Source organism: Suncus etruscus, chromosome X (genome assembly GCF_024139225.1).
Source record: "Suncus etruscus isolate mSunEtr1 chromosome X, mSunEtr1.pri.cur, whole genome shotgun sequence".
Classification (NCBI taxonomy): domain Eukaryota; kingdom Metazoa; phylum Chordata; class Mammalia; order Eulipotyphla; family Soricidae; genus Suncus; species Suncus etruscus.
Genome location: NC_064868.1, coordinates 127,530,969 through 127,543,011, shown reverse-complemented (window position 1 = coordinate 127,543,011; position 12,043 = coordinate 127,530,969). Strand labels below are relative to the sequence as shown.

At 37.1% G+C, this 12,043-nt stretch overlaps 1 protein-coding gene across 4 annotated transcripts in view; it reads left to right on the top strand.

The window, feature by feature from the left end:
• The window catches only part of PAK3 (p21 (RAC1) activated kinase 3), a 351,152-nt gene that overhangs the window by 312,813 nt on the left and 26,296 nt on the right, over positions 1–12,043 (top strand). For all 4 annotated transcript variants that reach the window (XM_049767578.1, XM_049767581.1, XM_049767577.1 and 1 more), the window contains 2 exons: positions 11,590–11,638; positions 11,887–11,999. In XM_049767578.1, the coding sequence (XP_049623535.1) occupies positions 11,590–11,638; positions 11,887–11,999 (162 nt within the window). The remainder of the gene's footprint in view (positions 1–11,589; positions 11,639–11,886; positions 12,000–12,043) is intronic.

Below are 12,043 nucleotides of genomic sequence, written 5' to 3'. Positions count from 1 at the left end.
AAACTCTCCTTCCAACTCACTGTAACAGCCTCAGCAGCTGTTATTCTGTTGGTGAGGCCTCCAATAAATTTTTCATTTTAGCTATCATGTTTTTCAGTTCTGATATTTCTTTTTTTTTTTTCAGGCCACACCCGGTGGCACTCGGGGGTTACTCCTGGCTCTGTGCTCAGAACTCGCTCCTGGGAAGCATGGGGGGCCATATGGGATGCCGGGATTCGAACTACCATTGGTCCTGGGTCGGTTGCTTGCAAGGCAAATGCCCTACCGCTGTGCTATCTCTCCAACCCCAGTCCTGATATTTCTATTTGCAGTTTTCTCATTTCTACTTGCAAACTCTCTTGAGTCTTCTGGGCTTTTCATTCTATTGTTTCTTTTTCTTTTTTATAAATTATCTTTATTTAAACACAGTGATTACAAATATAATTGTAGTTGTATGATTACAGTCATGTAAAGAACACCCCCCTTCACCAGTGCAGGATTCCCACCACCAATTTCCCAGATCTATCTACTCCCCACCCCACCCACACCTGTACTCGAGACAGGCTTTCTTTTTCCCTCATTCATTCACATTGTTATGATAGTTTTCAGTGTAGTTATTTCTCTAACTGCACTTATCACTCTATGTGGTGAGCTTCATGTCATGAGCTGCACCTACATGGGAAGAATGGGGGAAATAAGGGTTGGGACTGAGGCAGTAAAATATTAGAAATGAGATTTATAGGACGGTATCAAGGTCACAATACAAGATGGATGTTATGGATATATGAAAATATATACATACAATACTATCAATAGGAAAACAAGGAGAAAAAAATTCCAGTGACTGTCCCAACATAAACCAGTACTAAAACGGCCCGCCCTCCTCCCAAAGCGCATTTCCATTAGTGTAGGAAGAGGTATGGGGGATGCCTGAGGACCACTAAGAGTCCACCTGAAACCACTTCTGGCCATCTGAGCTGGCACCCAGGGAAGGCCTGGAGTCAGGGGAAAAAGACAAGGGCAGCTGGGGGTCTGCCAAGCCTCCCAGCACTCTCCAGGCCAGGGACTAGGGCTCCGGTATGGGGCCTCCCCAAACCCCATACCTGGCAAGAGCTGGTCTCCAAAATCAAAGAGGCAACCTGAAGCCAAATGTCTGCCCGCCCTCCTCCTCATGCACCTCCCCCCTGCAGTACGGAGGGAGGGGGGGAAGCCTGAGGACCACTAAGAGTCCACCTGAACCCACTTCTGGCCATCTGAGCTGGCACTCAGGGAAGGCCTGGAGTCAGGGGGAAAAGACAAGGGCGGCTGGGGGCCTGCCAAGTCTCCCAGCACTCCCCAGGCCAGGGACAAGGGCTCCGGTATGGGGCCTCCCCAAACCCCATACCTGGCAAGAGCTGGTCTCCAGAATCAAAGAGGAAACTGGAGGCTTTGAATCCTTTTTTTTTTTTTTTTTTTTGGCTTTTCGGGCCACACCCGTTTGATGCTCAGGGGTTACTCCTGGTTAAGCACTCAGAAATTGCCCCTGGCTTGGGGGGACCATATGGGACGCCGGGGGATCGAACTGTGGTCCTTGGCTAGCGCTTGCAAGGCAGACACCTTACCTCCAGCGCTACCTCACCAGCCGGCTTTGAATTCTTTAGACAACCTTCACAATTCCTCTCTAAAGTCCATCTGAGAGGGTAGGTATGTGGCTGGTGTTAGTTGGGCCTTCAGAACTAGCATCGGCAGTCCCAAGGTTTGATGGGATTCTGTGTTATTTTCCCTTTTGTATTGTGATACTCTTTTTTATTTGTCTACTTGTTGTGGCAATACTCCTTCACTAGAAGGATTGCATCACCACTTTGCTTCTCTTTACAGCCACATTCATTCCCGAGTTCGCACACTTTAGGTCAATTAAAAATGGTGCTTTTAAAGTCCAAACTCTGGACACATCACTCAGCCATTCTTGCTGGGCTCACATACTTCTACGATGGATTTCTATTTGTGTTTTACGTGTGTTTGAACACAAGTGCTAGCACACTATATGCCTATTTTCTGTTATGTGCCATTTCATTTTTAATATGTTTAATTACTTTATTTAAACACAGTTACAAGATTGTTCATAATGGAGTTGGTTTTCCATAGTTACAAAGTTGATCATGATTGAGTTTCTGTCATACAATATACAACACCCTTCTACAGTGCACATTTCCTACCACCAATGTCTCCAGTTTCCCTGCCACATACTTGCCGTCTCCCTGCCTGGCTTTGTGGGAGATTATTTTCTTCTCTCTCTGTCTTCCTCTTTTCCACTTTATTTATTTATATGTTGGTTTTTGGAGCAATACCCGGTGACACTCAGGGGTGACTCCTGGCTCTGCACTCAGAAATCACTCCTGACAAACTCAGAAGATCATATGGGATGCCAAGAATTGAACACGGTTTGGCTGCATCAAGGCAAATTCCCTACCTTTGTGATATCAATTTGGTCCTCTTTTCCCTTTTAATAACTGAGATTTTCAATACTCTTAGTGAAGGAGTATCATGCATATCACTTTATCATCTTTTTGCACTCTGTTATTTTCCATTGTGATCATTTCCAACTATAATTTTCATAGTGGTTCCTTAACTGTCTTGACTGCACCCCCCCAATTGTCCTACCATAGAACGGTCCTCTTGGCCTTCATCTCTATTGTCTCTGGATATTACTACTATGTTATCTCTTTTTTTAATATCCCTCAAATGAGTCTGAATAGTCCATGTTTATCCCTCTCCTTCTGTCTCATATTGCTCAGCATAATACTCTCCATATTTATGCATACATAAATTACATGACTTCTTTATTTCCTGCAATTTACTTAATATTCCATTGTGTGTATATATATATATATATATATATATAAATCTATTACCTATTGGCTGATGCTTATTGGGTGAGTAGTTGTATCCCAGTCACTATTTCCTTGGAGGTGCATAATCTTATGAATTAAATGTAATTCTATTTCTTTATCTTTGCTTCTGCTTGCTTAGTCACTGGTGTTGCATCCTTAAAGATGCTTTTTGCTTCTAATTCCATGAAGTCTTCAGCCTACATTTTCTTCTATATTTCTTATATATTTCTTCTATATTCTTTATGTTTTCCGATCTGATAGCTATTTGGATTTTACTTCTGTGCACAGCATTAAGTGAGGTTTGAATTTACTTTTTTGCATGTTTTTGACCAATTTTCACAACCCCATTTGTTGAATAGGCGTTCCTTGTTCCACTCTGTTTTTCCTGTCTCTATCAAAAAGATTATTTTCTCATATTCCTGATGGTTTGTCTCTGAATCTTTAAGCTTATTCCACTGATCTGAGAGTCTTGTTTTTTTAATGACTATTTCTTAATAGTCCAGTTTAAAGTTGGGAAAGTGATGCCTCCCATCTTTTCCCCCCAAGGATTGCTTAAATTATTCATGGAGATTTCTTTTTCCATTCGAATTTCAGGATTGTTTGTTCTATTTCTTTGAAAGTTTGAGTTAAGTGCCATTTTTAGAGAGAGTTTTATACCATTCCTTATTCCCTATAACCAATATACATTATCTTCTAATTAATATATGCTATAAGTTATTTAATAGGCACTCACTGATTGACATTTGTTTCCCTTATTGTGCAGCTATAAAGAGTGTTTCAGTGAAGATTCTTACAAATACATTATAAATATGCAGATTTATTATTAATCATTACTGAATGTGGGATTGTTTAATGAAATGTTTAGCTTATCTATTCATGTTGTATTCCAGAGAGGAGTTTCCATTTGATACTTCTTCTGCAATGTGCAAATTATCTATAGATTCTCCTTATGTGGTTTCAGATACCTGCCATTAAATATAATCAAATATTTTAAGATACCATTCATTTAACTTTTACTAAAGTATATTGCAATAATTATTCTATTTTTATTAATTATTGTAAATATTACTCTGCCTAATTAAAATTTATCATAGGTATTATATATAAGAAAAAAGAATTATAAATAGGGTACTATAGTGCTTTGGGGCATCCACTAAAGATTTTGAAACACAGTGCTTGAAGATAAAGGGGACTGCCATATGAGAATACCCATCTTTCCTTTCTACGCCTCTGCCAACTCAGCTATATTCATATAATAGGGGTTTACCACTAAAAATCCCTTCCACATACTTACAGTTATAAGGAAAGATACGCAATAAAGGAATTTCTGCAAGAAAAATTGTTGTCAAACAAAAGCCTCTCCTAAAGATTCATTGGTTGATGAACTCAATCTGTACTATGCCATACTATCTTTCCTGTATGATATTTATTTGGATTGATTAAATAAGCCACACAGCTAAATTTGTCAGAAAGTGGCAATGGAAGTGTTTTTGATCATTTTTTTCTCTTACACATAAATATGCTCATCTGGCCAAGGGGGCATTATCTATCACCCCAATTTTGTTAATCTCTATATAGATAGTTAATATCAGCTTATCAGCAATTACACAATTTTCCCAAGCTCACATTCCTCATTCCTCTAATTGATTTTAGTTTAAAGACATAAGAAAGCAACAAATCACGTTATCTATTTTTCAGACATGTCTCTGCTAATCTCATTCTTACTTGAAGTTCCCATATGGACAATGAATAGTTTTACAACTAGTTTCTTAAAAGCCTTCATGAATAACAGCTTGTTTAGAGTCCCTGATCAAATCACATATAACTCGTGTATAAGTACTGAGAATAAAACCTCTAACTTGTCTCTGTTCAGAATCTGTGGACAATAGCAGAAGTGGTGTCTTAGTGTGCTTACAGAAGTGTTTCTTTGATTGGGACCACCCACCTAAAAGTATTTGCTTCTCCATTAGATCTATTTGGGGTGGTACAAGGTAGAATGAGGCTATGGGCCTAAGTGGGTGCTAAATAGATGCAGTCTGAGCTTTAGAATGGGGTTTATGAAAAAGGAGATTGTGGAAATACATTAGCATTTGAGAAGCACAGTACTTAAGGAATAATGGAAGATGTCCTTTGTCCTACTTAATGTTCTTAATGCAGCATGTTGTAGGCTGTCCCTTGTAAAGAAAGATGATGCCACTCAATCAATCGCCATTAGCAGAGTTTGCACTCTAAGTTGTTTTTCCAGTCATAGTAATGAGCTTGTATTAATCCACCTATCCCTCTCCCTTTCTTGTCTGGACCCTCTTGAAACCAATGACACATTCTGTGAAACAACTGCTTCGATTTATTGTCCGAGTGAGTAAGGAGTTCTCCATCCTTTCCAGGGATTAATTCCTATAAAGGTGACCTCATTATCATTAGACTGTAACCCATTGATGACCCTGGCCTCCCATCCATCATTTGTTCTAGTACTATTTAAAATTAGCCGAACATGAATAGTCTAGGAAAACTGATGCCCTAACTAAGGAACAGAAAATTCTAACTATTCCACTTTATTATCCAAATAATTAAAGATTGCCACTGGGTCTGGGTTCCATTCTATCTACTCAGAAAAGTATTGATATAATGAGTTTTGCATAATATTTAGTGATCCATTTTGAAAGGCATATTACATTAAAGAAAGTACATTAGAAGTTTAGTCCTAAAAGTTAATCATAGTTCCAAGCCCATTTTTAGCTCTAAGACCAATTTGAACTTAGTTGGCAAACAGTATGTCTGTATCAAAGCAATCAAATCTACCATCTACAAGTACAAATGAAATGGCTTACATTATGTACTTAGTATAATTGAACCTTGACATGTACTATGCTTGCATTTAGCATCAATATAAAAATGATAAATATGGTGGTTCCTGCATGAACTATGTAGAAAAACAAATTCATTTTTATAGCTCATGTGCTGACTAACTGTAAACTTGGGCAAACTATATGCCATTTCCCTTGCACATTCCTCATTTTAAAATGAATATAATAGAGAATTCATTTATTTCAAGTGGAGTGCACATTAAGCAAGATCATCCATTTACAGATAGCAGGCAAAAAGTAAGATAAAATTAATGGAACAGCATTTTCTAGCAGCAGTGATACTATATAAAATATGCAATTTAAAATGTGGATTAAATTTCTGTGACCACAGTGGCACATTTTTTTTTACTTTTAAAATCTTAAATGTGAATATTGTCTTCTCTAGATTCCTCATTCTTATTCCCAAAATTGTTCTTTGACCCAACCCATTAAACTGTCTCGTTGGTCTCTTCTTTTCTTTTTCTCCCAGTACATGAACTTCCACCAAACCTCAATACCCTGACATGGTTTCCTTGATCTAGTTCAGTTCTGTGCTAAAATCCATGATGAACACAAATGACTCTCCTACTTGGTGATAATCTAGAAACTACTCCATGTTCATGGCTTGACACTGACTTAGACTGAAATATTGAAACCTGCTGCCAAAAGAAATATGTGACACATTTTAATTAGGTTCATTTTATGTTTCTGGTATGGATTTGTAACATCAAAAATTAAAACTCCATATTCTTAAAAGAATTCCCTGTTTTCTACAGTCTGCAATTTTGAAACTTGATTACTCCTTTAAGGAAGAAACAAGCAGTGCAATAATAATAATAATAATAATAATAACATAATTTATAAGTTATTGGACAGTTACTCTATGCCAGGACTGTTTTCTTTGGGGAAAGAAGAGGGTTGTTGATCCTTTCCAGGGATTACATGTTGCAGGGCTCTCGGGATTTCTGCCTGGACACACGAACTTGAATCAGCACATATTATTAAGCTCATAGCTTCATGCTTACAGAGTGCTTTTTTTGAGTGGGGCCTCACAGTCAGTGATTCTTGGGGCTTAATCTTGGTTATGAACTCAGCAATTAATCTTAGTGGTGCTAGGGAGATCATTCAGAGTTCCAAGGATTGAACCTGGGTTATCCCCATACAAGACAAGAGGCTACCCACTGTAATTAATGTATTTCTAAGCTCTTGGTATTTTTTAAACCATCTTCCAGGTTTTTCTCCCTGGGGAATCCTACGCAGTAGAGCTGTTTGGATTAACTCAAGACCTACAATGATGCTAAAGTCACAGATAAATTCTTTTTTCCTCCACACCCAGCAAAGCTTAGGGTCTATACAATTCCAGGAGTTAAATCTACCTCTCAAGCAGACAAAATATGTGCTCCAGTCCTTGGAGCTATTTCCTCAGTCTGGGCAAGCATTTTTAAATCACTGACAGCCTCTATACTAGCCTGGGGAGTTTTCACTGTTTTCTTTACAGCATAGCAGTAGTCAGGGATTACTTGTGGAAGGTGTTAAGGAGACCATGAGGTGTTTAGGAACAAACTCTGGCCTCTTTCATGGAAAGCATGTTTTTTAGTACACTGAACTATATCCTTACCTAATACTGGTTTTAATTACTGTATATATTTAATTTCCCTATAATCCTGAGCCTACAGAGAGCACAATCTTTAAGGGTACACAGCTAGAAACTTGGTACGATTTGAACATGGGGAAGTTTGAGTAGATGAGGGTGAGGATTTTTCTTAAACCACCAGTTTACAAAGAGAGTAAGAAGAGAGGTATTCACATTTATACTAGCTGAAACTTAAATTGTTGGGATATGAAAATGCACCTGAAAAGGAGTCTACTAAGAAGTCCTAGGGGTTCTAAAATAGAGTTGGGAACAGATAAATAATCTTTCATTTCTGCCAATTAATAATTGAATTTGTGTATTTGAGTTGAAGAATTTACAAAGCCTAGAGGGTGAGGCAACGAATAACATATTGATCAGAGAAGTGAATTAACAAATATCTAATGACTATAATGTGAATAGGAACAGAAAATGGGATGGAGCCATTTTAAGACTGGAACAGGAGTTGGGAAAGGGAAAATGGTTCCCACTAGACAATTACATAGATTCTATAAAGCAGGCAGAGGGACAGTGAGATGAAAAGCCCATTATAGTTACTACTCAATGTTGTAGAGTTTCAGGGATTTTAACCTCATGTTTTAGTGATGTGTGACAATTCTATACTACTAGATGTCATAAAACACAGGATATTGTGGCTCTAGCCATTTCAAGACAACGAAATGCTGTGGGAGATGGTAGACCAAAAAAGAATTTAAATTGTAAACTCTGGATGTTAGGCACCCAGTGATCTTGCCCTGAAAAATCAATCACAATTTTTTTTGCCTCGAGGACAAAGGAAATGGATTTCGTGGTCAAGGGCTGGGGTGACAAATCAGAGCACGATCATTTGAGATGGAATTCAGGACCTCTTCCTGTTAGCTTTAACTGAAACAAATTCTATTCCTTAATGAGTATTTATGCATATGATTTCATTTGACAAAAGCATTCCAAGCCACACATAAAATGATAAAACGTTTCACTAAGGGAAAATATGATGTGGAACTTTGGAAGAGTTTCCTGGTAGATATAATACCCTAGGCCCTTGCCCTCGTTAAAGACAAGAACAGATAAAAGCAAGAATGTTTTGACCAAGAGATGTGAAGGGGTCAGCAAACAAGTCCGTGAATCAGTCATGAAAGCAGTAACTGTAGCAATAACAACACACGATAAAAACAGTTACCATTCGGAGCATTAACTTTAATCTAGGTACAGAGCTTCATGTTTATGTAGACTGTGCCTTCTCCTACTCTGAAGCTCTGTTATGGAGATACCATCATCTTAGTTTGCAAACATTATCAGTATTTTGCAAAATGCTTATACTTGACACTCTGGTGCAATATTTTGCGTGTTTAAGGATTAGTCGACTGTTCTAAGTGTGTAGGAGTAAATAAAATAGTGATATTTTAAATTCTATCCTGCAGTTGAAATATAAATGAGGCAGGAGATCTCTTCCTGTGACTCAGGTGATTTTCAGTTTAGAAAGACTGATTGCAAATTAGCCCCTCAAATCAGGGATGCCTCTGAGTTTATTTGAGGAGAGCAGTTTTTCATATAGACAATATTTACATAGAAAGAGAGTACTGAGTGATAATATGTTGGGTACTTTACAAGCCTTGCATATAGCAGATCCAGGGGTTAATACTTGAGCCCCACCAGAAGTGAACTCTGAGCACAGCAGCAAGATTAAACTCTGCATTGCTTTGGATGTGGCCCAGAAACAAAACAACAAAAAAGAAAAGAAAATATTTTCTTCACAGAAAGGAAAGATTTTGTTATAATTGATTGTTTGGGAAAAACAAACTTATTAAATTTGTTTAGTGAACAATTATTGTGCTATAAAAGTATTTCTTAAGCAGCCAAATTTAAGAGATTGATTTGTTTGATGTACTCCTTAAACCTAAGGAATTTCTGAAAACAATAAATCTTTTAAGTGGAACTTAATGATTAAGAATAAATTTCAGTACAAATTCAGTTGATATTTTAAATAGCCATATTGCATTAAAAGGGCAACAGAGGATCTAGATTCTAGAATATGGAACAGTGAAAAATTAGAAATAAGGATGCCATTTTCCAGGTCAAATGATGAGACAAATGAGTAAACTGTATAAATTAATATTAGTTCAAAAAATTAACATTACTTCACAACTTTATCATCTATAAAATAAGGTTAATAATATTTGACTTATATGAGCATAAGATAAATTATATTAAGTTCTTTGAATAGGAACTGACATGCAAAACATGCTTAAGTGTTCAATGTTATTGTGATCTCTATTTTCAAAATAAGAGGACTGAGACCTAGAGAGATGAAACTACTTCAAAGCATCGTATCATATTTTGTGATATTGAGGTAAATTTTAGAACTCAGATTTCTTACTCATCATCAATTTTAACTCTACAAGCAGAAAATGCATACTTCCTAGACCTGTGAGAAATATTTTGGCTCATAAAGGGGGAAGAATAATAATGGATTATAAAAAAATTACTGACATAAGATAAATCCTGGACTATGTAAACATAGTATGGGAATGAAGGTTTTTATTTTGGAAATGGCCAATACTGGTTTTCCCACCCCCATTCCAGCACGAGAGGGAGGGAGGGAGGGAGGAGGGAGGGGAGGGAGGGAGGGAGGGAAGGAAGGAAGGAAGGAAGGAAGGAAGGAAGGAAGGAAGGAAGGAAGGAAGGAAGGAAGGAAGGAAGGAAGGAAGGAAGGAAGGAGGGAGGAGGGAGGAGGGAGGAGGGAGGAAGGGAGGGAGGGAGGGAGGAAGGAAGGAAGGAGATTGGAGGGAAAGAAGGGAGGGAAGAATGAATGAAGTAGGAAGGAAGGAAAGACTTGGAGGAATGGGAGAAGTCCTAATCACTAAAATATGGAAGCAATCAAAGAGCCCATTGATATATTTGAACAGAGGAATTCTGTTACATTTATAAAATGGAATATTATTTAGCTATAAAAATATGGCATTGCTGCCTCTTTCCACACAATGGAGGAAATTCGGGAACTTGAGGGCATTATATGGAATAAAGTAGGGTGGAAATGTATGTTATCACTTATGTATGCAATATACATAAAATTGTTGGGGCAGAAATATAAAAAAGAGAAATCAGTTGATTCTGAAATAGAAATGATGGCTACCAAGGAAAAGAGGGTTGAAAAGGAATATAGGATGAGTTGAAGATAGGAATGTGAATAAAAAGATGTAAGAAATCTTGGACTCGGGAAAAAAAATGGCAAAAAAGTAGAGATAGCTAAGAGGAAGTTTAAATAGCAATATTGGAGCAGTGATATCTATGCCAGTGAATCTCAGAATGAATATTATTCTAATTCTTTTACTTGCTATAAAAGTTTTAATGATGGGGGGAGGTGGCGAGATAGCACAGTGGTAGGGTGTTTGCCTTGCATGCAGCTGATTTAAGACTGACAATGATTCTAATCCTGGCATCCCATATGGTCCCCAGTGCTTGCCAGGAGCTATTTCTGAGTGCAGAGCCAGGAGTAACCCCTGAGTGCAGCAAAGTGTGACCAGAAAACAAAAACAAAAACAAAAGTTCTAGTGACATTTTCCAGGATTTTATTTTTCTTGGGAACTTGTTATGGTTCATATGTGTTTGACAGAAACTCAAAGGGACTATTTCAGATTTACTAGACAATTCCATTTGCAAAGCAAGAGAGCCTGTAACTAAGGTAGAATGGAGGCATCAAGTATTTCCAAAACTTAGATAATTACTTAACGATGTTTGTATTCTGTACTGAAACCTATAGTAGAAGTCATTGGGGAATTTAGGCTAAAGGGCTAACTAAAAGGACTTTCTCATTACTAAATGACTCAGTACTAAAGTCACATAATTATTGCTTCTTATAGCTATAGTATGGTTAGATACAGCATTTAGTTAAAAGAAAATTGTGTGAGATGAAGAATAAGAATTATAAATACAAGAAAAACATACTCTGTATACTAGAAGCAGAAATGTATTTGTAGTTACTTAAGCAAAAGGTAACTCAGTTTATTCAGAAAACTGTATTGTTGGCTTTTGCAACATCCAAAGAGTATATGAAATATTTCTTGAGTTCCCTAAAAGTTATAAAGTGAATTGGCTCAATTTTTAAGTTTATAATGCTATGCCACACAGATTGTTGTCAGAAAGATGACTGTCGTTATTCCTTAATACAGTTTGCTGATGCCTCTATCTTGAAATCAGTTACATTTCATTTCAAATGAAATCTATTATTAATACCTTGATTTCTTATTTATAATTTTTACCTTCACAGGGCATCAGGTACTGTTTATACAGCTCTAGACATTGCAACAGGACAAGAGGTGAGTGTTTTATTAGTATTGTCAGATTTCCTCTTTGATGGCATCTCTGAAGAAAAGGTCAGCACTCAAAATGTCTCAAGGGGGTAGTTTATTTGGCAGAGAAAGGGGAATATGAATTTATGGCACTGGGAAAGAACATAGTAATATAAAGAACTGGTATGTCTCTCCCCTGTATGCCAATAAATACGAATATTTGTTTTTTTAGTTTTATCATTGTAATTTATTATTGCATTTTAATCATCATTCAGGTGGCCATAAAACAAATGAACCTTCAACAGCAGCCCAAAAAGGAATTAATAATTAATGAAATACTTGTCATGAGGGAAAATAAGAACCCCAATATTGTAAATTATTTAGATAGGTAAGTGTTTTCTCATATGTTGTGTACTTTATTGTATGTGACTT